Below are 27166 nucleotides of genomic sequence, written 5' to 3'. Positions count from 1 at the left end.
TGTAAAACTAAAAAAAAAAAAAAAAAAAAGAATGTAAAACTCTTGAATATTTTCCATGTTGTGGATAAATTAATGCAGGCTTTAGATACTCTTCCTTCTCTTTCTGAATTTTTTCATCTATTTATTGTTAAGTTAGATTATGGTAAAAGGTCAAGAATTGGTGTTTTAGTATGAAATGTTTCATATTCTTATTTTTCTTTTCACTCAGATTGGTAAAACTATTGCTAACAAATTATAGTGGAGCACCTGAATTTTTGAATTATTTAAGTTGTTACTCTCTTTACTATTACAAGTCAACAGAATTTATATAGTTTTGAATTTGTTTTGTTTTTGACCTGAGCTCTTTACTACTGTAGCCTTTATTAGGGGTTGGCAAACTTTGTCTGTAAAAAGCCAGATAGTAAATATTTTAGGCTTTGAACACACCACATGTGATCTCTATCACATAGTTTTATTTTCTTTTTAAACGATGCTTTGAAAACAGGAAAACCATTGTTGCCTCATAGGCTATACAAAAACGGGGCACAGTTTGCCAACACCTGGTCTTTATGGTAGTATCAATAATTCTGTATTAGTTTGCCTCTTCTGTCATTTTAAGTGACTATTTTATTTTCTTTTGTATGCCTATTTGTGTTTCAGTTAGCAAAGATCCACAAAACAGTAAAGTAGATAAAGGTGTACTGGGAAGAATTGGAATCAGTGCTATGTACTTCTATCACAAGCTGTTGCAGTGGTCCAAGGTACTTCATTAAGTTTTTGTCTTGGTGTGGTATAGAGAGTACTAGTTTTAAAATTATGAACAGAATATAAGTTAACCCTGCAAATTAGGAGTTTGCTAATAATCATTACAATTGATAAAATGGGACCCAGACTAGTGAGTGATTTATTAGATGGTATATTAAGCAAATGGCTACTATTCCAAATCTCAAACTGGATGCAGTGGCATGTACCTATAGTCCCAGCTACTCAGGAAGCTGAATTCGAGGCCAACCTGGGCAACATGGACAGATTCCCGTCTTTAAAAAATAATTTTTATTATAAAAATAAATAAAATCTCAGTATAGAGAACTCTTAACCCATTTATGCCAGAGATTGCAAGTGTTTTTTGTGAAAAATCAGACCTTGGTGACGACCTTGAGCAGTAGGATATAAATAACTCCCATAAGCTTAGTGTTCCAATAATGTAACACTAGGCATAAATGGGTTAAAAACCCATGCTAAATGTCATATTTATTTGAAGTAACTTTCAATTCATATTATTTTGCCAACACCTGAGTATCAGTTGTATTGTAATTTTAAAAGAGTTCAAGACACATTTCTTTGTGTTTTTTTTTTTCTGTGATGGAGTTTCACTCTTGTTGCCCAGGCTGGAGTGCAATGGCGCAATCTTGGCTCACTACAGCCTCTGCCTCCCAGGTTCAAGCGATTCTCCTGCCTCAGCCTCCCAAGCAGCTGGGATTACAGGCATATGCCACCATGCCTGGCTAATTTTGTATTTTTAGTAGAGACAGGGTTTCTCCATGTTGGTCAGGCTGGTCTCGAACTCCCAGTCTCAGGTGGTCCACCTGCCTCAGCCTTTTAAAGTGTTGGGATTACAGGTGTGAGCCACCACACCCAGCCAAGACACGTTTCTTAAGATGAACTCAGAATACTCACAATTAACAGAACTTCTTAAAAATCACCACTTAGAATACTTCGGAACACTATATACCATATATCTTGATGTCTAACTTTGAGGCTTAGCTTACCATAGAGGTGGTATAGTGACTCAGGACCATACTGTATTACCATTCTTCACATATTCCTGAGGTGGCAGGTGGAGTTATAGACTCAATAAAGTTCAAGTAGAGGACAGGAAATCCAAAATAGGGAGGAAGTGCTGAGGGATGGAGTTACATAGAGAGTGGAGTAGAGAGTGTGGTCACTACTGAATTAACTAATAAAGTATATCTTTTGTTACTTGCTACTTTTATAAAGAGGTTATTTCACAATTGAATATATATGTTCAATAACATGTGGTCACCTGTATACCTACAAAATTCATGAGTTAAAAAGAAAAAAATTTTTAACCTAGAACGGTTGTATAGTAGGTCTCCAGGCTCAAAAGTCTTCAGGAAGCTTAGCTCTTATTGTGTGGTAGGCCTGGAGTAGGCAAGGTGTACCTTGTGTTTGCTCTCGCAATCGAGCTTAAGGTTGGTCATAGCATTAATTTCTTGACTATTTAGTGCTTGGGAATTTGAGGACTACCTAACAAGAAGATCCTTTATAAAAATTCAGACTGGGCTGGGAGCGGTGGCTCACACCTGTAATCCCAGCACTTTGGGAGGCTGAGGCGGGGGGGATCACTTGAGGTCCGGAGTTCAAGACCAGCCTAGCCAACATGGTGAAACCCCATCTCTACTAAAAAATACAAAAAATAGCAGGGGGTGGTGGCATTAATCGGGAGGCTGAGGCAGGAGAATTGCTTGAACCCGGGAGGCGGAGGTTGCAGTGAGCCAAGATCACACCACTGCCCTCCAGCCTGGGTGACAGAACAAGACTCCATCTCTTAATGCCATCCCTCCCCCCCTCCCCCAACCCCATGACAGGCCCCAATGTGTGATGTTCCCCACCCTGTGTCCAAGTGTTCTTATTGTTCAATTCCCACCTATGAGTGAGAGCATGCGGTGTTTGGTTTTCTATCCTTGTGATAGTTTGCTAAGAATGAGGTTTCCAGCTTCATCTATGTCCCTACAAAGGATATGAACTCATCCTTTTTTATGGCTGCATAGTATTCCATGGTGTATATGTGCCACAGTTTTTTAATCCAGTCTATCACTGATGGACATTTGGGTTGATTCCAAGTCTTCGCTATTGTGAATAGTGCCGCAGTAAACATACATGTGCATGTGTCTTTATAGACTGCATCTCAAATTAAAAAAAGAGAAACTTAGACTGATTTTGCTGAAATTTTAGAGTATATTTTAATTTTATTTGGTTATTATTTAAGACATTGGTAGATTGGTGAATTTTATCTATTTTAATTAAAAATTTTAACTACTTTAGAAAATTATTTTATTAGTTTGAATTTTTTAATGAAACCTATTCCTTTTTGAATATAAAAATAAAATCATTGACAGTAAACTAAACATATCCCTTTAAAAATGCACTCGTTTATACAGTCATCTTGAAAGTACCTTGACATCATAATAAGCATCTAATTCAAATAGTATAGAATATAAAATAAGGGTCTGTACACTAAGGCCCATGGGCCAGAACTCACCCAAAGCCTGTTTTTGTATAGCCGTCAAGCTAAGAGTTTTTTACATTTTTAAAGAGTAATAAATTTAAAAAACAACAATCAAAAAGAATGTACAACAGACTAATTGTGGCCTGCAAAGCCTAAGCTATTTACTATCTGGCCATTTACAGGAAAAGCTTGCTGACTCATGGTATAAAATAATGATATATGTCCAATTTCTGATGTCCAAACCAAAGGTAATTTTCATGTAGAATACATGAAATAATTAGTCTACTGAATTAAGAATTTTAGCTAACAAGTTTATCCTTTTTTTCACTATCATTCTTGTGTCTAAATTTTTTGGGAGGCAGGGCAGGGGTTTCACCACACTCCCCAGGCTGGTCTCAAACTTCTGGGCTCTAGTGATCATTCCATCTCAGCCTCCTCCGGAGTATGTTTAAATTTGATAACAAATTATTTTCATTTTTACTGTCTCTCCCTCCTGGATCCCAGATTGACCAACAGAAGAGGAGCAAAAACATATAATCAGTAGTTTTCTATGCTAAATCATGGAAGACTTTCATCAAATGAAATCTTAAGGAGAAGTATAGTGTATAAAACAAATAAAAAGAAGGCTTCTGATAAAGGGGATCTGGTGGTATTGGTGGGAAGAGGTGGTTAATATGAGGCAGAGCCTTGCTTGTTCCTCTTTCCCTTTCTTCTGTATGGCTGAACAGGAAGGGGCTTAAGAAAAGAGTCTTGGAGCAGCTTAACAGCCAACAGTCTAGTATGATGATTCAAACTGGATAATTGGCTTGTGAATAATTATCAATGGCTTTGTGTGTTTGTAAATGATTGATACCCAATTAGTGTTCTTTATTTTTATTCTAGGGAAGGAAGGTCTTAGATAAACTATATGAATTAAAAATACACTTTACAAGTTTAAAAGGACTTATAGGGCCTGAGAAGTTAGCATCAAGATGTCAAATTGTGAATGTTGCAGCAGAAATTTTTCTAAAAAGTGGAAGCCTAGATGGTGCCATTTGGGTAATGAGGGGTAAGTCCTGATATATGCAAGCATAAAATAATTCATTATACTTGTCATGCATTTTTGTCTATGTAATTACCTTAAGTTGATATTGAACTGTGGTTAATAGTTTGGTCTAAAACCTGGTGAACATGTGAGTAGGAAAGGTTGTTATGTAAACTGAAAGGGGAAAGTTAACTTAGCCTTAAAGAAGAAATTATGTGAGCCTTTGTTCATTTAAAAACTAGTTCTTGCTGGGCCAGGTATGGTGACTCACGCCTGTAATCCCAGCACTTTGGGAGGCCAAGGCGGTGGATCACCTGAGGTCAGGAGTTCGAGACCAGCCTGACCAACATGGCAAAACCCTGTCTCTACTAAAAGTACAAAAATTAGCCAGGCATGGTGGTGGGCGCTTGTAATCCCAACTACTCAGGAGGCTGAGGCAGGAGAATTGCTTGAACTCAGGAGGCGGAGGTTGCAGTGAGCCGAGATCGCGCCATTGCAGTCCAGGCTGGGCGACGGAACGAGACTCCATCTCAACAACAACAACAACAAAAAACCTAGTTCTTGCTATGGCCTAGGCTCCATATTAATGCTTTCCCTGAATTATCCCAAATAATCTTCATAGAACCCTGAATTTGGAACTATTAAAATCCCCATTTTATCGATAAGAAAATGCTGTCAGAGATATTAACCAACTTGCCCAAAATGACATAACAAGTAAGGAATGGAGGCCAAATTCAAATCCAGACAATCCAGCTTCAGAGCCCAGGCTTCAGCCGCTGTGTAAAATGGAAATCCTGATTGCAGTATGCATAAACTCTATCTTCATATGTATGGGCAAACATGACTTCAAACCAAGATGAGTAGAGCTTACTTTCCTTGATAAGGCAATTCTTCTAAGCAGAAATTACAGTGAAATTAAGCCAGCAGGAACAAATAAGGTTAGTTTGGTATGAGAAAAATTAAAAAGAGCACAATAGTGTTACGATACTAATGAAGCCAATGATAGCTCTGGCTATTCGGACCATCAGGCAGATTTTATTTGATAAAATGGGATAAGAACGAAGAAACCTCAAGGATCTCAAGAGTTTAGGTGAGAAGATAGAATCAATAAATAAAGCAAATGGAGAACTGTAAAACACACAAACACTAGCACATATATATATATTCATATACATGTGATTCATATATGGGAAATATATGTATATAAAATATCTTGTATATGTTTAATATACAGGGGTTTAATACAGAGGTTGTGAGTAGGCTTCATTCAAAAGCTCGTTTGTAAAGGTATTCTTCAACTTAAACATAGTCAGTGAGGTTTCCTAAGTGGGAAGAGTACCAAAATACAAAAATAGAAATTAGTGAAATATAAGCCAGAGCTCACAAGCTCTGTGAGGAAAGAAGCGATGTGGCAAGAAATGGGAAGGGGAAAATCGTTTATAAAAATGAACTTGAGTCACCTTATGATAGGAACCTCCTGTCTAAAAGTTTGTGGCAAAACCAGTCTTTCTCAAACTAGAAACTGGGGGAGTTTGTGGGAGAGATGTGGAGTGATCCTTGGAGATTTTGTTTTAAATTTCAAGGTTTCCGTTTTAGACTAACTAAACTTCTATCAATTATAAGCAGTATTCTTTTTTTGCAGTGACAGTTTCAGCTAAAAGTAATTTTCATAAGTAAAATTTTATTTCTACAAAAGGAGAGCCCACAGAAGTATGCTCAGTTGTTACTATAATTTTTTAATTCTTAAAAGGGCTCTATAGTGAACAGGCCATTCCCAAGAAAGGAAATACAAATGGCTCGATCTCACTGATAATAAGTGAGATTAATACTCACTTGTAATAAGACAAATATACATTACAATTACAAGCACCATTTTGAACCCATTAGACTATCAAAGATCAAAGTTTGGTGATATGCTTTTTGTGAGGGTATAGAGAAATAGACATTCACAGAGGTTGTCTTTAGGAGCTTTTTGGCAAAATAAATGTCAAAAGTTTAAAACACATTTTTTTCATTTACTAATTCCATTTCTAAGAATTTGTACTGCACACACATTTATACCTGTATACAAAGGTATGCATATTAAATTATCTGGAATCTTTTGTTACACCAACAATGGTAAAAGAATTCCAGGTAGCTTAAATGCTCATTAAGAGAATACCAGTTGAACTGTGTTATAGCCATATGATAAAGCAGAATGAGGCAGATCTGTAAGTGTTCATTTGGAATGATCTTCAAGACCTATTGCAAAGCCAAAAAAAAAAAAAAAAAGGAATGTACAGAGCAGTTGCTACCATTTGAATAAGAATAATAATACAGTGGATAAATACATATTTGCTTATATACCCTTAAAATGTGTGTAGAAGGATGCACAAGAAACTAGTAATAGTGGCTGACTCTGCCTCTGGGAGGAGAAATTGAGTGCTTGGAGGACAGAGTAGCAGATTAACCTTTTACATATATTTTTCCTTTTTAAAAATATGCTTTTATTACCTACCGAATTTGCAAAAGATAGAGTTACATGCATTGCTCAAGTTTGAGAAATGCAGAATATCTCACACATTTTTTTGTTTGGTGGGCGGCAGACTTGATGGCGAGAAGAAATCTATTGTTTTGGCATTTCACTTTGACATTTCAAACTCTTTCTCATACTAGTGCTTTTTATCCTGCAAATGAGCAACAGATTGCTACCACGCCATCTCCTAATACTAATATAAAAAAGTCTTGAAATATAAAATGGTTTTAAGACCATCATTTTATAATCCTTGTTCAGAGGCTGAAAAATAAGTATCTTAGCTCTCTATAATCAAATTTTGTAAAAGTTATGCCATTTATTGAGAAACTGCCTTTGAATTTTGAAATAACTTATTGGCTTTGTATAAGTAATACATATTAATAAATATGGAAAGCTGGATAAGCAAAACTAATGATAAAATTCCCTTATCATTTGGTCACCTAGAAATTGCTATTATCCACTTTAATGTTGTTATACAGACACTTTTATACTCTGCATTTTGTTTTCAGGCAGTAGCCTTTCAGTGAAAAATGTTTCTACAGCATCACTTACTGGGCTGCATGGTTTTCTATCTTATAAATAGTCAGATGGATAGATCCGTCTTTTGATCCATGAATCCACTTTTACTGAACTAGCTTGTTTTTCAGATTTCAGTTGTAAACAATAATTCCTGCTAAACGTCACCACTAAATCTTACTTTTCCTTAGGATAAATTCTGATGCAATTGCTGTGTTAAAGGGTAAAGGCATTTTAAAGCTTTTTGGTAAATGTCAACAAATTTGCCCTATTCAGATTTGCAGATGTTATTTCAGGTTTATTAGAAAGCTCCCCCGGGCCAGGTGCGGTGGCTCACGCCTGTAATCCCAGCACTTTGGGAGGCCGAGGCGGGTGGATCACAAGGTCAGGAGATCAAGACCATCCTGGCTAACACAGTGAAACCCCGTCTCTACTAAAAATACAAAAACAAAATTAGCCAGGCGTGGTGGCGGGCGCCTGTAGTCCCAGCTACCCTGGAGGCTGAGACAGGAGAATGGCGTGAACCTGGGAGGCGGAGCTTGCAGTGAGCCGAGATCATGCCACTGCACTCCAGCCTGGGGCGACAAAGCAAGACTCTGTCTCAAAAAAAAAAAAAAAAAAAGAAATCCTCCCACTTTATTAGAAAATCCTAGAGAGTTATTTCCTTTAGATATAGCTTCTATACAAACATGTCCTTTTAGGGATCACAGGTGCAGATGTTAGTTAACAATTCCAGATGTTAGTGCCTGATACTATGTTTTTTGGTTATCAGACAGGCAGACTGGTACATTGCAGGTTATGCAAACCCTAATCTAGCTATTCATTCCATTCCATTCCAGGTCTTTTCTCTGTGAGTAGACTATAAAAGTCCTCTACACCTTCAGTTAGATTGTAGTAATTACAGTCTTCTTAACAGTGTATGAAGATGCAGCTTATGAAATACCCTTGCCAACAATTAGTATTATTATTTTTGTTATCTCTGCTAGTTTGATAGGGTAAAAGTTATATTCACAGCTTTACTTTGCATTTTTATTTTATTTTATTTTATTTTTGAGATGGAGTCTCGCTCTGTCGCCCAGGCTAGAGTGCAGTGGCGTGATCTCGGCTCACTGCAAGCTCCACCTCTCGGGTTCACGCCATTCTCCTGCCTCAGCCTCCCGAGTAGCTGGGACTACAGGCGCCCGCCACCACGCTAATATTTTGTATTTTTAGTAGAGATGGGGTTTCACCATGTTAGGCAGGATGGTCTCAATCTCCTGAACTTGCGATCTGCCCGCCTCAGCCTCCCAAAGTACTGGGATTACAGGCGTGAGCCACTGCGCCCGGCCAACTTTGCATTTAATTATTAAAGAAATTTTTTCCCCATCTGGACCTTACTTTTTTGTGAATTGCCTGTTTATGTTCTTTGTCTGTTTTCTGAATTTAGCATTTCTCTTCATTATTGGTTTCATAATAATGTGAGTATTCACTATCTACCAAGCATTGTGCTAAGTGTATTATTTGTGTCATCTCATCTAATCAATACTAACCCCATAACGTAGGTAACAGTATCCCAAGATGAGGACGCTGAGGTTCAGAGAAGATCACACAACAAATAAGTTTAAAGCAGGAATTCCAATCCAGGTCTGTCTGACTGCAAAGTCCATATTTTTAACTACTACACCAGTACTATTGTTTTCCTAGTTTTTCCTCTAAATAGACTTCATAAAATTGCAACTACATCAGAAGCAGAAACTACACAAACAGATCCAAACCTAAGATAGTCAACCTCCTGAGCAAAATGGTTGTACTGAGCTTGTTTTTGGTAAATCTAAGACAGGTGTTCTCAAGCTTGATCATCAGAATTCTCTAGAGGGCTTGTTAAAACACATATTGCTGGGCCCACCCCCAAATTTTCTGATTCATTAAGTTTGGGGTGGGTCCTAAAAATCTGCATGTCTGTCAGGTTTTTAGGTGTTGATGCTGCCGATCTGGGGACCTCACTTTGAAGACCACTGCCCTACACCACTCTCACATAGTGACATTTTCTCATACCTTACCTGTGTTCCTAAACCATACCCCCTCAGGTCTCTCCCCCGCTGCATTCTTTAACCACGGCTATAAATACTACCATTTTTATTTCTTTGAAAGTTAATTACATTTATAGTATTTCACCTGTGGTGGTACCTGACACAGAGTAAATATTTAGTAAATATTAGTTGATGTGAATGGATGGATGGATGAATGGATGGATTTTCTTCATTTATGTATCTTTATACCTTCCAAAGAGGAAATGGTTGGAGGTTTTGAAAGAACGTATGTGTGTGTGTGTTTATACTATGAAATTTAACATAAAGTTTAGCACACACATGTGGGCCAGTGCCTGTGACTACAGTACTAATATAAGCATATAAACAATGTTAATATTTAAGAAAAATCATTTCAGAAAAAACGTGTTGTCTTCATTTTCTTTCTCTTTTTTTTTTTTTTTTTTTTTCTGAGATGGAATCTTGCTCCGTCACCCAGGCTAGAGTGCAATGGCATGATCTCAGCTCACTGCAACCTTTGCCTCCTGGGTTCAAGCAATTCTTCTGCCTCAGCCTCCCAAGTAGCTGGGATTACAGGTGTGTGCCACCACGTCCGGCTATTTTTTTTTTTTTAGTAGGACAGGGTTTCTCCATGTTGGTCAGGCTGGTCTCGAACTGCTGACCTCAGGTGATCCGCCTGCCTTGGCCTCCCAAAGAGCTGGGATTACAGGTGTGAGCCATCACGCCCAGCATCTTCATTTTCAATCAGTGGATGGATCTTCCCAGCACAAAGCTGTGTTAGACCAGGCCATCTTTAGTCTGATTGAATACCACAGTTCCACTTACATCTACTCATCAAGACCTACTACTTAGGTCATTAACACCTCTTTCTCAAATAATTTTCACCAAATGTGAACCCTGGTTATTTGCAGTCATGGGATTTTTAATTATTTCTAAAATACTTCTTTGTACTTTTCTGTTTTGCTTGAGTTTTTTATAGTAAACATTTATATTTTAAAAATAAACATTTAAGGCCAGGCACAGTGACTCACGCCTATAATCCCAGCACTTTGGGAGGCCAAGGCAGTTGGATCATTTGAGCTCAGGAGTTTGAGACCAGCCTGAGCAACCTAGTGAGACCCTGTCTCTATGAAATTTAAAAAAAAAAATTTTAATTAGCCAGGCATGGTAGCACACGCCTGTAGTCTCAGCTACTCAGGAGGCTGAGGTGGGAGAATTGCTTGAGCCCCAGAGGTCGAGTCTGCATTGAGCAGTGATCATGCCACTTCACTCCAACCTGGGCAACAGAGTTGTCTCAAAAAAAATAAACATTTTTTTAAAGTCAATCAAGCAACTTAGCCTCATCCAAATATTTGTGAAATCACAGACTTACTGTGATTTGCATATTTAATGTATCTTTATAATTTTTAAATATTAAAATTAAATTTTTTAAATATTAAAATACAATTATTAAAATTCTAATGTAACACCTAAAATTTTCAGGTACCATCAGTGATGTGTATATCACACTTAGGAAATATCACACTGTATAATAATGTCCCTTTTATATTGCAGTAGTTTTACATATTAAAGATACTGGTCCTTGATCTGTTGGGTATTTACAAATATTTTTCCTAGCTTTTCATTTTTCTTTAACTTTATGATTTTTTTTGCAGTTTTTGTTTTCTTTTGCCTACTGACATTTTTCTACTTAATATAAACTGCTGCTTTTTAAATATTTAATAATTTTTGTTTTGTATCATGCTTTTAGGCAGTCCTTAGTCACCTCAAAGTTACATATTCATCCATATTTCTTCCAATTTTTTCATTTGTTATTAGTTTTAAATTTGGTATTAGATGGGAAGTTAATTTTATTTATTTCCCCAAAATGTTTTCCCATTTCATCCTTTACTCACTTACTTGAAATGCCATTTTTATCACATATTAGAATCTTGAATCTGTTGGGTCTGTTTCTGCACCTTTCTCCCAAGCATCTCTGTGTTTCTATGCTAGCACGATGCTCTTTTTATTTAATATAATCTTAGAATATGTGATATTTGTCTATCCTCTCTCCACTTGTCTCCATTTGTCTATCCACACTCACTCCTCTTCTAAATTGCTCTTTGCTATTCTTGTTTATTCTTCGAATGAATTTCGGAATTACTGAATCAGATTTTAATACAGTCCTGTAGAAAATTTGATTGGGATTATATCAAATGTATACCTTGGCCGGGCTTGGTGGCTCACGACTGTAATCCCAGCACTTTGGGAGGCCAAGGCCTGTGGATCACTTGAGGTCAGGAGTTCAAGACCAGCCTAGCCAATGTGGTGAAACCTTGTCACTAAGAAAAATACAAAAATTAGCCTAGCGTTGTGGTGGGCTCTGGTAATCCCAGCTACTCTGGAGGCTGAGGCACGAGAATCACTTAAACCCGGGAGGCGGAGGTTGCAGTGAGCCAAGATCACGCCACTGCACTTCAGCATGGGCAAGAGAGCAAGACTCGGTCTCAAAAAAATAAATAAAAATAAATGTATACCTTAAGGGAAAAATAGGTATCTTTAGATATTCCCCCATTTTAGTATTCACTGTTGTAAAGGATAACTATTTGTTTGATAGTCTCACTGACAAGCCTGGAAATTCATTTAATAGTTTTATGTTCTCAGTGTGTGTATTCAAAATCTTGTGTGAGTAATGACTGAATGTGCATATGTCAGAAGGTAAGTGGATAAAGACAGGCTATTATGGAAAATATGCTCTCCCTTTGATTCTGAGATTTTAGACAAATAGAAAATATTTCCCAAATATGAAACAGAGAAAAACATGAAGATGAATGCTATAACAACTTTTACTGCTATAATACTAGTATTAAGCCCACTAGTAAACTGTTTCTTATTCTTGGGAATTTAATTCTCATAAGAGTTCTCATAAAATATTCATAAAAGTATTTATGTTGGTAGAATTGTGAACTAGCCAGATTAAATTTAAAGCTATTAATTTCTAAGTGACTTCTCAGTTACCAGTTTCTATCAATTTTGATACATAGAATAATGAGCTTACTCAGATTTTTTTTTCTTCTTAAAAACAGAGGTTTGATTGTGTTTGGTCCACAGTCGGTATTTCACATTATTTCATGGTGCAGGGCCCCTGGGTGGGGAATCCCTGTGCAGAACTTGATGGGTCCTGTGGCCAGGGGTGACGAAGCAGTATAGCTGGTCAGGCCAGGAAGGGGAGAAGAAGGGCTGGGGCTCCTTAAAACCTACTGAGGGGTGGGCATGGTGACTCACGCCTATAATCCCAGCACTTTGGGAGGCTGAGGTGGGTGGGTCGATCACCTGAGGTCAGGAGTTCGAGACCATCCTGGCCAACATGGTGAAACCCTGTCTCTACTAAAAATACAAAAATTAGCCAGGCGTGGTGGCAGGCACGTGTAGTCCCAGCTACTAAAGAGGCTGAGGTAGGAGAATCACTTGAACCCGGGAGGCGGAGGTTGCAGTGAGGAGCCAGGGTTGTGCCACTGCACTCCAGCCTGGGTGACAGACTAAGACTCCATCTCAAAAAAACAAAACAAAACCCTACTGAGGGCCACGGTGGGGGGTGGGAGAGTGGGGCAGGGGAGGGTTTGCATAGAGAGGGGGTCAGGCTTAGTCCCAACAACTCAGAATTCCACTGCCTTGTACGGGCCTCAGTTTAACCACCAGGCCCCAGGGCAGGTCTGAGGGTCTGAGGTCTGTTATTCTGAGGGTCCTAGGGAAATCCAGCCATTCAGAAGCCTGAGATACTTTAGCATCGTGGCCAGGCCCCCTCTCCCAGGGGACTCATTTCCCAGCACCATCTCCATTGTCCCTGCCCCATTCCTTGGAAAAAAATGTATATTACATATATTTTATATATATAATATATATTTTTTATTTATATATAATATATATTTTATATATAATATATATTTTTTATTTATATATAATATATATTTTATATATAATTATGTTAAATGTATACCTTTATATAAAATATATATGTAAATATATATTTTATATATATTTTTTTCTTTTGTTAATACTTCCTGAAGTCTTTGTGGGCACAGAAACCACAAACTGATCGGCTGACAAAAGTGGGAAGAGGAGAGGCAACCGGAAACCTTTGGGGAGCGGTTCCCCTCCATGCCCAGGTCTGTTCTTCCCAGCACAGCTCGGCCCACAACCTGGATGTGCCAGGAGGGATCATCACCCTACACCTATTGGGATAGAGCTTGACCCCTTCCCCCACGGCCAGGTGGCTCAATCCTGCAAAGGAACCAAGGCAAGGCGGGGAAGAACCCTGCTGCCTGATCCCATGCTGCCCCTCACAGACCGTTGGTTGATTGGCAGCACTGAACAGGTTTTAAAAAAAAAAAAATGACAACACAGAAAAACCCAAAAACCCAGACAGGGAGATGATGTGGGGAGAGAGCATGCTAGGTCAGATTTTTTTATTTACCTAAACAGTTTGATAAAAATTTTAAATGAATCTCATAAAATGCCATATATACTTTCCAAAAAATGTGGCCATTACCCTACCTTAAATATAAAGAATAAGTACTAAATAAAGAAAAGCAATGCAATTTTTATGAGAAAAGATTTACATAGTCTACTTTTTGTACATGGGATATATCTAACAGATTAAAAAAAATTGAACTTATTCAGTCAAAGTAAAATTCACTTTGTAAGGAATGGTGAACTAACAGTTTTACTTTTAATGGGAATTATGTTTAACAGATGATCATACAGTCTTTGAAGATATTCAGCTTGTTTACATTTCTCTCTATATTAAAATGTCAGCAAATGTAGAAGCAAATTAATAAAAGTGTCTGTCTAAATGAGTTAATATTCTTAAAGCACTTAGAACATTCCTAACACATAGTGTAACTCTGTTAGGTCAATCAGTCAATCACATGGGCTCTAGTAATTGAAAAGCTCCTTTTTAAAGCTTTATACTGGATACTGAAAGCTTTCTTTTGTCATGATATGTTTGAATTATCAACTTTTTCTTCAATACTTTTAATATTCACTGTGCTGGGAAGGCCACAAAATAAAAGGATTACTTCTACATTTAGTCCAGTTGAAAAAGAGCACCAAAATATGATTTGAATGTTACATATAGTAATGTTTCACTATGTGTATAATGATTGAGTAAATTAGGTAAATGATAAAATATTGACATTTCTAACATTTTAGTACCTCACTGTTCTGTACTACGGTCTCCCACTGTTTTTCTCAATGTGAAAATCAGGGCAGAAATTAAGGAACTTCAGCATTGTAGGTGATATTCTCTTTTTTTAACGAGGGTCTGAGGTCTGTTGGTTTGAGGGTCCTAGGTGGGTGTGATGGGTACACAGGAGTTAATTTTATTGTTATGCTTTCATAACATATCTTAGATATTCTTCTGTATACAACAACGATTTCATAATAGAAATTGTTTTTAAAATAGACAGAAATTGTTAAGAAAAGCTATTTGCTGGCCGGGCACGGTGGCTCATGCCTGTAATCCCAGCACTTTGGGAGGCCAAGGTGGGCCGATCACGAGGTCAAGAGATTGAGACCATCCTGGCTGACACAGCGAAACTCCATCTCTACTAAACATACAAAAAATTTAGCCGGGTGTGGTGGTATGCGCCTCTAGTCCCAGCTACTCAGGAGGCTGAGGCAGGAGAATCACCTGAACCTGGGAGGCGGAGGTTGCAGTGAGCCAAGATTGCGCCACTGCACTGCACTCCAGCCTGGGTGACAGAGTGAGACTCCATCTCAAAAAAAAAAAGAAAAAGAAAAGAAAAGCTATTCCCCAGTAATACCAAAAACTAATTAAATTAATTATTATGAAACTGTTAAACTTGTCCACATGAATAATATTTTATGTTAAAGCAAATATTCGTGATAATCTGAACTTTTTTGTATAAAAAATAAACATTTAAAATTAGTAATTGACTAGTACACTTAGATGAAGAATTAATTAAAAATAAGTATAATAAAGTGGCCATTTGTTTGCATCTTCTTCAGATGATGATCATCACTATATAAGTTATTTCTAATAAATTTGAGCCATGGTTATCTTCTCTGAGTACATATATTTAAGTTTTGCCTATTTCTCCAAAAGATATTTTGAAACATTAGTTGTGATTATACTGTTAAGTGTTATTTTCATGGTATAAACTATTCATTTTTTTTTCTTTTTGGAAGAGTCAGAATGGATAATCGATACGCCTCTGTGGCCTTGTGATAGACTGGATGTGCTTAATCGACATAATTTACTCTGTACAATTGCACATGAAATCTTAGCCAAGAGCCTTTATAGACAGACATTTGAAGTTTTGCAGAATCTACCAGGTTTTCAGAATTCCCAAGGTATGTTTTATAAAAGCCTATCTTAATTATCTCTTGCCCATCTGGTGTTTAACTGTTAATAAGAAACAGTTATCCACCTGTTTTGATTGAGTTTTATATTCCAGCATATTTTTTAATGAAGTAGTTTTCTGTAAAATGTGTTCTCTGCAAATTGAATATGCTTTCCTGATGGTTTAAAAAAATCTGAGATGCTTATCTTTGGGTTGTTTGTCAGCAGTTCCTAAGACAAGCATTTTTATCATTCCCTTTTCCCTACTTCTGTCAAGTCATCAGTAAACAATATGTTTAAATGCCCCAAGCAAGCTTTTTCTCTTATCACTGAATAAATATAGAATTTAGTTTACATTACCTAGGAACACAGGTAAACTTGAAAGAAATGGAGGAAGTGAAACAGATGCCAAGTTCAAACACCAATGTGGGAAATGGTAGTTAGTACTCTTGAATGTTGGGTGTCCATGAGAAAAAGCTTTGGGTCAAGAATGAGCTATGTGATAGGTTCAGAGGATGATGAAAATGTTAACCTGAGGGCCTCCCCTCAGTACTTTCATCATACTATCTATACATTTTCATTTTTCCACCTAATTCCACTGTGCTCCTGTATTGTAATGAGCATTCTTATCTGTTTCTCCTTATACAAAGTGAGCTCAGTCAAGATGGTACTATTTTCTTTACCTTGGTATTCCTGACACAATGGCTGCTATCTAGCAATCTCTTAATATACAATTAGTTGGTAATGAAACAAAGTAGTAATAGGGAGATTGGACAGATAGTTGTGCCAGATTTTGGAAGACCCTAAATGTCAGGCTAAAGGAGTTTTCTTCTCTGTGTATAAAAAGAGATCACTAGAGTTTTGGGTCTAGGGAGTGATATAATGAAGTTGGTGTTTCAGGAAAGTTCCTCTGGCAGTAGTGTTTAGGAAAAGACTAAAAGTAGAGAGATTAATTTCCTGATAAGGCCTGGATAACTAAAAGATTCTAAAGCAGTAAAGAACTACAGTCTAGCTCACAGACCCAACTGACTGAATATAGGGAATAAAAGAGACGTCTCTAAGATGACTTCTCTTTCTTCTAAGAATGACTGAAGGAATAGAAAACCCATTAAAGGATTGTTTTAAATTTGGCAGTAAATATTTATTAGGGAATCATTTATTTTTAGTCAAGGGATATATATAAGGCTAAGGTCTGAACTGTAGATATAATACAAACAGAATTGAGAAATTATTCAAGACACTGCAGATACAGAGTTACATGTGGGAATCAAATACAGAGGTCTTAATGCATCCTCTGAAATTTTTGTCAAGCTTCTTTTTATCTTCTCTATTGCAAAGGAAGTTAATGGTTTTTCTTTTGTCAAATGCTTTTTCGTTTCTGACTTAGAGAATATGTAAGATAGGCTGAGCGCAGTGGCTCATGCCTGTAATCCCAGCACTTTGGGAGGCTGAGGCAGGCAGTTCACTTGAGCCCAGGAATTTGAGATCAGGCGATAAGGGCGTGTTCAGGGTCGTATGGCCGTAGATGAGCCCAGGAATTTGAAACTAGTCTGGGCAACATGGTGAAACCCTGCCTCTGCAAAAATATATATATATATAAAAATTAGCCAGGCCTGGTGGACCTGTAGTCCAAGCTATTTAGGAGACTGAGGCGAGAGGATGACTTGAGCCCAGGAGGTGAAGGTTGCAGTGAGCCAAGATCATGCCACTGCACTCCAGCCTGGCCGACAGAGTGAGACTCTGTCTCAAAAAAGGAGAAGAAAAATAAAGAGAATATATAAAATGATTGCATTTTAGTGACTGTGACTCCTATAATGGGTAAGAAAGGGTCAAGGGGAGGAGAAGGAAAAAGGAGTATGAGATGGAGGTTTGAGACACTTTAAGATAAATGAATTTTATTATATCTTTTTTTTTATTCCAGAAACTGTGGAAGTCTCACAATATAGCCTTCTTTTTAATAAGCTTCTAGGTTCATGTATAGAAAGCAGTAGTCTTGGTATGTCATCCTCTGTGGCAGAATTCATGATTTCAAAGAGCATCCCTATTGATTTTTCCTTTCTCAGAAGATTAATTACTTCTTTAGGAAGGAGTCATTTATGGCTGAAAGCCAGAGCCCACTACAAAAGTAAGTTACATTTAAAATGTTTTAATATATTGGTTTATAATTGTATTCTCTAACCCAGAATTTATAATATTTAAGATGAGATATTTATATGTATTAAAAGAGCAGTAATACATATTCAAATGTAGTGGTCTCAACAGATCTGTGCTCTTTTTTGAAACCTATTGTTTCTCTTCTGTTTCCAGTTGCTTTCCTTATTTCCAGTGTTTCCAGTTTCCAATCTTTATTTCTTGCACAGTAGCCTGTCCGCTAGAGGGCGAGCAAAGGGAACAAATGACAGGATAGAACCAGTTTGGCATATCTTATAAATAATACAAGTGTAAAACAAGTGGGTAGAATGAAGTTTAAAGAATATCTATGTTTTTATTTATCTCTGCTATATCCCCAATTGTCATAACTAAAAATATTCAATAGCAGGTCACATCAGAAGCATAAAGGCTGTCATAACAATGCAGCATAGTATATGTTTTTCACATGGCTTTTAGTAATAGAACTTTGTTAATCTACTTACAGCTGTTGTTTTCTAACAAATAAGCCTGGAAAACTAGTGCTTTCTCTAGTCCAAGCCACCTGGCAGGTATTTTAATTAGAAAGTAATTCCATGTACGTTCTAGATCTAGAAAAGAATTTTTTTCTGCCTTCATGCAGTAATTTGTCTTCAACTACCATTTCTACCACTATCATGTATATAACAAATATTTGAGTGCCCCTCTGTGTCACCCTGTACCAGATGTGTCAAATATCCTAGCCACTACTACCTAAGCTGGAAGTGTTTTTCATGTGGCCAGCTGTGATCAGTGTAGCAGGTGGTAACTTTTTTCCCCCAACAAAATGGGAAAGAAAATATTAGGGTACATTACAGGTAGTAAGTTTAATTATTTGATAAAATTTTCATTTCAGTTGCATGTATGCACATATGTATACTGGGTCATTATGTAAAATGTGTTTCTTGTAGGTTATAATCAAAAGAAGTTTTGAAAGCTGAGTTTTCTTAAAAAGGTTGATCATAAATTTAGAGGAAAGATAGAATTGTTCATAACACCTAGTTTCAATTGTGTGGTTATGTTTCAACTCTTTATACTATTTACCTTCGGACTTCTAGAAACCATACACACACACATATATGTGTGTGTGTGATTTTAGTTTCTAGAATTGAAGTTAATGGGAATAATTTAATTTCATATAACTGTGCAACTGGGGGGAGATGCCATCAGAAGGTGTTTATATGCCACAGGAACAAATATAAGCTCAGACATTTAAATGAGATTTTTATAACTATTTCTATTTTTTAGTTGGAAATAAAATTTTATATTAAAGCATCTAGACTTAATCATTTACTTTAAAAATTTTTAACAACTTTATAGAAGTATAATTCAAATGCCATACAACTCACCCATTTAAAGTATACAAGTCAATGGTTTTACTGTATCTACAGAGTTGTGCACCATCACCATAATCAACTTTAGAGTATTTTATTCATACCAGAAAGAAACCTCATATCCAGTGGCAGTCACTCCTCATTCCCGCAAATCTATTCAGCCCTAGTAAGAATTACTTTTAAAGATTTTTTTAGCAGTGTGTTAAGGCAATTAATGCCTGTGTACAATACAGTACCTTTGTTATTGGAACTTTTCCTTTTATCTAATCACATGTGTTCCTTATTTCATATGTAGTGTAACTTCTGAAACTTATGCAAGTGAGGTTACGGGGTAAAGAGTATTTTTGTTCTTTAAGGAATGTACCTGAATTATAAAACCATGAATAAAAATGAGTAATTTACAGCCAAATGAGTAATTTATAGCCACTGATCAGTCTTCAAAACATCTCATTTTCTAACAACATTGACATTAAAATTATTTTGGAACTCCTTTTGGATTTATCTTCAGACATAGCTTAACACTTGCAAGAAGAGCCTTTCAATGGTGTATAATCGTGTCTAGTAGTACTTTATTTGGGACTTAAGGCTGACTTTATTCAAGGCACTGTTAAGACTTGGTGCCAGTGCCTTTGTTTTGACTTTTTTAAAACTTTTTTTGTTTTAATAGTTTTATGGCTTTATTGAGATAATTTCACATATCATGAAATTAATTCACTTAAAGTATATAATACATTCATTTTTGGTATAGTCACAGAGTCATGCAGCTATCACCACCATTTAAGTTTAGAACATCTTTAACACCTCCAGAAAAAGAAACCTTGTACACATTAGCATTTATTCTCCATTCCCTGGTTGTCTCCTCTTCCACCCTAGTCCTTGGCAACAACTAATTTATTCTCTGTCTCCATGAATTTGCCCAGTCTAGACACATCACGTAAATGGATTCATTCAATACATGTGTTTTAGTGAGTGGCTTTTTTCTTGGAGACAGAGTCTCCCTCTGTCACCTAGGCGGGAGTGCAATGGTGCGATCTCGGCTCACTGCAACCTCCGCCTCCCAGGTTCAAGTGATTCTCCTACCTCAGCCTCCTGAGTAGCTGGGATTACAGGCGCATATCACTATGCCCAGCTAATTTTGTATTTTTAGTAGAGATGGGGTTTCACCATGTTAGCCAGGCTGGTCTTGAACTCCCAGCCTCAGGTCATCCACCCACCTCGGCCTCCCAAAGTGCTACGATTACATGAGTGAGCCACTGCGCCCAGCCATGACTGGCTTCTTATACTTAGCCTAGTGTTTTCAAATTTCAGTGTTGTAGCATGTATCAATACTTTGTTCCTTTTTATTGCTAAACAATATTCTATAGAATGGAATTTGTTTATTCATTGGTTGATGGACATTTGAGTTGTTTTCACTTTTTGGCTATGGTGAATAGTGCTACTTTGAATATTCACATAAGTTTTTATGTGTATATACGCATTCATTTCTCTTGGGAGAATTGCTGACTCATACAGTAAATCTATATTTAGCTTTTTGCCAAACTGCCAAACTGTTTTCTGAAGAAGCTGCGTCATTTTATATTTATATTCCCACCAGCCATGTACGGGATTTCCTGTTTCTTTATATCTTCACCAACACTTGTTACTGTGTTTTTTATTTTAGCTCTCCTCCTAGTGGGTGTTAAGTAATGTATCATTACAGTTTTGGTTTTCATATCCCTAATAACTAATGATGTTGAGGACCTTTTCATACAGTTATTGGTCATTCGTATATTTTCTTTTGAGAATGTCTATTAAATCCTTTGCCGTTTTTTTTGATTGGGTTTTTTTGGTTGTAAGAGTATTCATACATACATACACATGTACATATGCATTTATATACACTCTGGATACAAATCCCTTGTCAGATATATGAATTACAAATATTTTGTCCATCCTGTGAGTTGTCTGTTACTTTCTTGATGGCTTTGCCTTGCTTTCATGCCAGACTAATCAGGAGGAGGTTGTCCAAGGACAGCAGAGTTTCCTTTCTCATGCTCCTGATTTGTTCTCCCTTGTCCTAAAAATACTGCTTTTCTCTCAGAACTGAGAAGTCAAGAGACACATGTTATTATTGTATCTTTCCATTACTTTCCCCCCAAAATCAAATGTATTTTTCTTCTCACGTTTTGAGTGAAAAAAAAATCGTATTAGTAGATTTCTAGTTAATTTGTTATTTTCTGTTTTTTAATTCTGGTAAGAAAAGTTAAATAAGAATGCATGTAAATTATACCTACCAAAAACTAGTAAAGTTAATGAGTTAACAGTTTGTTGCTCCTGGCAGTGACCTAGGGAGGTGGGAATACCTAGTGGTTAGGAATCCAAAATCTGGAGCCAGAAAGTGGGCACCCCATGCAGGCTTAGAGAGCCTGAGTGCTTACCAAAAGCCCCTCATCTATAACATGGGAGTAACTGTACCTAATTTCAAAGGTAGCATATTGTCAAGTTAAAATGAGGTAAAACCCATTTGTTTATTAGCACATGTACCTGGCACATAGCAGGTCTTCAAAGATTAGCCATTACCCACATTAGAAAGATTTCTTGAAGAAACTCATCCTAACAAAACAAAACATTTTAAGCAAAATTTACATACAGACTTAAATTGGTTTCAGTAAAATATAATAATATAAAATTGCCTGTATATAGTTTGGATGTTCTAGAAGTTTTAAAGGTATTTCCCTATATATCACTCCTAATAAGCACCTAAACAATTTAAAAGTTAAATCTCTTCTCTTGAAAAGTGAAGTTTTAAAAACATGAATTGGTGAATGTAGCTACAACACACAGATCACCTACAGGATGGAAATGTATTTTATGCCTAGTACTTAGCACAATGCCAGACATTTAGTAGCAACAGTAAATATTGCATAAACTATAATGGTACTATAAATAACTGTGCTCAAAAATAGTTATTCTGAAATTGTCTTGTGTTTACTATGGCTTGAAATAAATGTCATTTGCCATGATAAGGCTCAAAAGTCATTTTTCAGAGTGTTTTTTTTAATGTTTCTCACTTTTTTTGTTTGTTTTTGTTTTTGTTGAGTTGGAGTCTCACACTGTCACCTAGGCTGGAGTACAGTGGCATAATCTCGGCTCACTGCAGCCTCTGCCTCCCAGGTTCAAGTGATTCTCCTGACTCAGCCTCCCAAGTTGCTGGGATGACAGGCGCCCGCCACCACACCTGACTAATTTTTGTATTTTAGTAGGGATGGGGTTTCACCATGTTGGCCAGGCTGATCTTGAACTACTGACCTCAAGAGATCCACCCGCCTCAGCCTCCCAAAGTGCTGGGATTACAGGCGTGAGTCACCACACCAAGCCCTTCTCACTTTTTATTTAATGTTTCAAAAGCACTATACAAAGAATAATGTCAAATATACTTGGATAAGCTATCATGTAATTTGTTAATCTACTTCTAATGTGAAGACTTATTCTGTGTAATTATCACCTGTAGGTATTTCAGAAATCTAGGTTTTTACCTATTGGGTTTTAGTAAAGTTTGACCTATTATTTGATTTTTCAGGTGCTCTTTCCTTGGGGTGCTACCCACCATTGGAAGGAAATTTATACCGAAAACTTCTTCTAATTCCATCTCATTTATCTGAGATTGAAATGCTCTTAGCTATTGAAATCTTCATGGTATCTAATGCTAGTAGTATTCAGAGTCCTGGAACTTCTACACAGATACTGCAGATAGTTTTGAAAAGGTTGGTTGACATAACTTTAACTGCATTCTGAATGTAGATCATGACTCCCCACACCTACCCTAGGATGTAAATGTTTTATGTGTTTTTATATATACATATATATTTATGTATATATTTATATATGTACTTTGTGTGTGTGTGTGTATTGCAAACTTTGGTATCATTTAAATTGAGAAAGGATTAGACCTGTTTGAGGTTTAAAACCAAACAAGTTAGTAGCATTTGGTAAACACTTTAGCAACTTTAAAGATATAGTTACATGTTCAAAGAGATGGATCCTCTTTAGGTACCAACCTTTCTTGTGTTTACAGATCAGTACCTATAAAAATCTTTATCTCTAGTCAACTCAAAAGATCAAAGGACTAGGGTCTAAAAGGGAAATACGTGATCATTTATTAGGTTCAGCCAAGAATACCATTGAAAATAAAGCCATCAGCCTAGTTTCTGTATTTTATAATGCTATATATGCATAAATATTATAAAGTAGGTACTGTACCAGAGTGGCACCCTTTCACGTAATTTTGTTTGGAATCCTAGAATTTAGGCATACAGTAGATGGTGTGCCTAAATGGTGGTATGCCATATGATTTCTTGTCAGCTTTATCAAGGAAACTTGCAATATAAGGATCTCCTGGGAATCCTGTTTTAGAGCTTCTTGACAAGAATTTTGCTTCAGTTTACTGGTGTGACAAACCAGATCCTCTGGTTGAATATTACATTAGTTATCTATTGCTGTGGAATAAATTATCCCTGGACCTAATGGCTTAAAACAGCAAATAGTATATTAATATCTGTGGGTCAGAAATTTCAGAGAGGTTTAGCTGGATGTTCCTGGCTCAGGAATTTTCATGTGACTCAGAGTTTTTCCACATAGTTGGAGTCAAGATATTGTCAGAAACTTTAGTCACCTACGTGATAGCTTGCTGGAGCTAGAGGATCCTTTTCCTAGATGGCTCACTCAAATACCTGTTGGGTGGAAGCCTCAGTTTCACCACATGGGCCTCTCCATAGGTTGGTTAAGTGTCTTCATGACATGACTGACAGCTAATTTCTCCCAGAATGAGTGATCCAAGAAAGAAAAAGCAAGGAGGAAGCTGCAGGGTCTTTTGTGACCTATATCAAGCAAGAACTGTGAAGAGTCTGAGATTTTACCCTATTGCAAGCTACAAGCTAATCTGCCACAGTTTCATAGATGGTAGCATAAGACACAAGACTCCTTTGTTGGAGACAGAGGACTTTGTAGTACACCAAACAGCATGATTATCTACATATTTGCATCATTTCCTCTTGCTCCTAAGTCCCATAGATGGGCCCACATGGATACCTACATATGCCATGAGTTCTGTAACAGGAGAGGAGTACCCAGCTTAGGAAACCCATATCTTTTATGAGTAACAAGCATGCCTGCCCTTTGCTTTGCAGGGAGGTACTATCTCCATCATCTAAGACTGTGAGCAAACCTGCCCTTTGCTCCAGAAGAAGAAACTATCTTTATCTTTCAAGGTTGTTCACTATATAATCCTTGTAATTTAGAACAAAGGGTAGGCAGTGACTCTTGCAAAACTTCACAAACTCAAGAGACCCATGGAGAGTTGTTATCCAACAACCTAGTATCCAAAGTTACATACTGTCACTTCTGTTCTCCTTTTTTGTAGGTGAGTCTTTTGGTCCAGTCCACACTTAAGGGGAGGAGAATTAGGAAGTAAATTATTTTAGTTCCACCTTCAAAAAAACCCACTAAAATTCGCCCTTTTTCTTACAGTTCTTTTTTTTTTCCAGAGGGCTTCCTTATTTACCACTGTGCACTATGGTGGATAAGGCATCTAGGCTCCCCGTCATCCTAATGAGGTCATGGTTTTCTCATAGCTTTCTATTCCCCACAGACATGCAACTTCTTTATTTACTTACTGAATTTGGAAGGTATTTGTAACCATAGTGCATAACTAGTGACATACCTAAACCTTTGATTTTGTCCAAGCCAATGTATTTTCTCTATTGTCATTATCATGCTAAGCCCTGCCTTGTTACATTTACCTCTCTCTATGAGACAGAATTTTATTCATCTTTAGACTTTTTAAGACTGCACATAGTTGGCATCTGCACCACCTACCAGATTCCTGGGCACCTCTTTCAAAGCTAGAATGTACTAGAAGGTACCTGACCAGTGTTTCCTCTCTGTGACCACTGGTTCCTGTTTCAAGTGCAAGTCCTCACTCCTGTCACTCTAGACCACACTGTGATGTTAATGCAGATAGGCTCCTACTCAGAACTTGCTGCTGGGCCCCATAGGTACCAAGAGTAGGAGGCAGTGAACACAAAGAAAAAAGTGATGCTTAATGTAACAGCCACACCTCTATTTTAAATAGTTCCCATTCCCTACCCCAGAGGAAAAAGCTGACATAAGGTGTGAATTTTATGCAAGTCAATGCAGTCACAGTTGATTGCAGATGGCGCTGGTAGAAAAATTACTAGAAAAATTAATTCTGGCACTTAAGGAAGCACTTTAAATCAATATTGAAGAAAATAACCAGAAATATAATAAAGCCCCTATAGCTATACAATTTGTTACCAAACGTTAGCTACATATTAAGTATTTGCTTATAAGTAAAAATAGTCAATATCAAAGTAAAACTAACATGTGAATGTTAATTCTAAACTGGATTACATTTAGTATTTTATGCATTCTCATGAATAATTGTAGTTATTCACTTTCAAAATACAAAGATATAGGTAATTAGCTGTGTTCTAAATCAGTATTTTTCAAACTGGGTTGCAGACTATTTGTGTGGTGAAATCAATTTAGGGTGTTACAACCAGCATTATTTTTAAAATCAGGGTTTTTGTCATCAGGGTAAGTCTTGTTTTGTCAAATTTACTTTTTATGTATGAAGGTATATACTGGGCCATAATATGTCTTTTTTTTGGACAGAGTCTTGCTCTATCACTCAGGCTAGAGTGCAGTGGTGCAATCATAGCTCACTGCAGCCTCAACTTCCTGGGCTCAAGGCATCCTCCCACCTCAGCCTCCTGAGCAGCTGGGACTACAGGCGCACGTCATCATACCCAGCTAGTTTTTAAATTTTTTGTAGAGATGAAGGTCTCACTGTGTTGCTTAGGCTGATCTTGAACTCCTGGCCTCAAGCGATCCCCTCAACCTGAGCTTCAAAAGCACTGGGATTATACCACTACACCTGGCCAAAATGCCTTTCTTACTGTGGGTCATGATCAAAAAAGTTTGAAAGCCACTTTTAGAAGAATATGGTGAGAAGACTATCATAGCTTAGTACCAGTAAATGTAAATGGCTATCTTTTGAAGAAACTATATAGCTTTTTTAAGAGTTTCTGACTTTATGAGGTGTTCATTTTATAGGTGTGAAGACAACCAGTCTCGGAGCAATGATGATTATCAAGCTGCAGTAGAAAGGTTAATTATGGCTGCTCGTATATCAGATCCAAAGCTTTTCGTTAAACACATGACTGTCAATGTTAATAAGGAACAGGTTTATAGTTTGGAACATTGTTCTGCCCTGAAATGGTTAAAAGAGAATATGAAGTGGGCTGGAAAGGTTTGGCTTTTCAGTAACCATTAGCTAATAAAGTCTGCTCTTTTTTTTTTTTTTTTTTAGTTCAAGTAATCATTGTTGAAAATAAAAGGCAATAAAAATAGACAGTTTTCACTATATTCAGCTCTTTGACTTTATTGACTTACAGCAAGTTAATAGTTTTAAAGCACTAAAAATTTTTATTGATATGTAATTTTCAGTGATTTTATTCACACAGAAAAGTGACTTTTCAGATTACTTTTTGACTTTAAAAGAAACTAAGCATGGTAAATCCCACTTTATTCTGAAATCCAAAACTGAATACTCTGCAGCATTTAATAAGAGGGAGACATGACAGGGAAAATATGCAAGCAGGTAACTGGGGTTTTCAGGAAAACATTTAGGGGTATGAAATAGGGTTAGTGTGTACTCAGTGCAGTCTCTAAAGCTATACTACATCTGTAATCCAGAATAATAAAATAATATTGAAAATGAACACAAAAATTCAGAATACTTTCTGAATTGTACCAAAAAGTTTAAATTACCCTCAGAATGGTTTTCCTTTAGTGTATCTTAGAATACTAGATGAGTTTTGAAAATTTATGTGCATTACACTAGATAAGACACAAATATACCCACAACTTAATTATCTAAACAAGGATTCTTCCTTCCAAACCAATTTAGGAAGTTAAAACTCTTCTGAAGTCATATTTAGAATCTATCACAT

General features: G+C 36.8%; 1 protein-coding gene across 1 annotated transcript in view; it reads left to right on the top strand.

Annotated features, from left to right (window-relative positions):
- Positions 1 to 26577, top strand: part of TOPAZ1 (testis and ovary specific TOPAZ 1) — an 89852-nt gene extending 63275 nt beyond the window's left edge. Inside the window, exons 15-20 of the mRNA XM_055294766.2 lie at positions 640 to 740; positions 4112 to 4277; positions 15501 to 15665; positions 17576 to 17779; positions 22714 to 22897; positions 26268 to 26577. Coding sequence (XP_055150741.2) covers positions 640 to 740; positions 4112 to 4277; positions 15501 to 15665; positions 17576 to 17779; positions 22714 to 22897; positions 26268 to 26487 — 1040 coding nt within the window. The 3' untranslated portion in view covers positions 26488 to 26577. The remainder of the gene's footprint in view (positions 1 to 639; positions 741 to 4111; positions 4278 to 15500; positions 15666 to 17575; positions 17780 to 22713; positions 22898 to 26267) is intronic.
- The last annotated feature ends 589 nt before the right edge of the window (positions 26578 to 27166 follow it).

The sequence above is a fragment of the Symphalangus syndactylus genome, chromosome 1 (genome assembly GCF_028878055.3).
Source record: "Symphalangus syndactylus isolate Jambi chromosome 1, NHGRI_mSymSyn1-v2.1_pri, whole genome shotgun sequence".
Lineage (NCBI taxonomy): Eukaryota > Metazoa > Chordata > Mammalia > Primates > Hylobatidae > Symphalangus > Symphalangus syndactylus.
The sequence above is the reverse complement of the archived record's forward strand: the minus strand, read 5'-3'. Positions and strand labels throughout refer to the sequence as shown.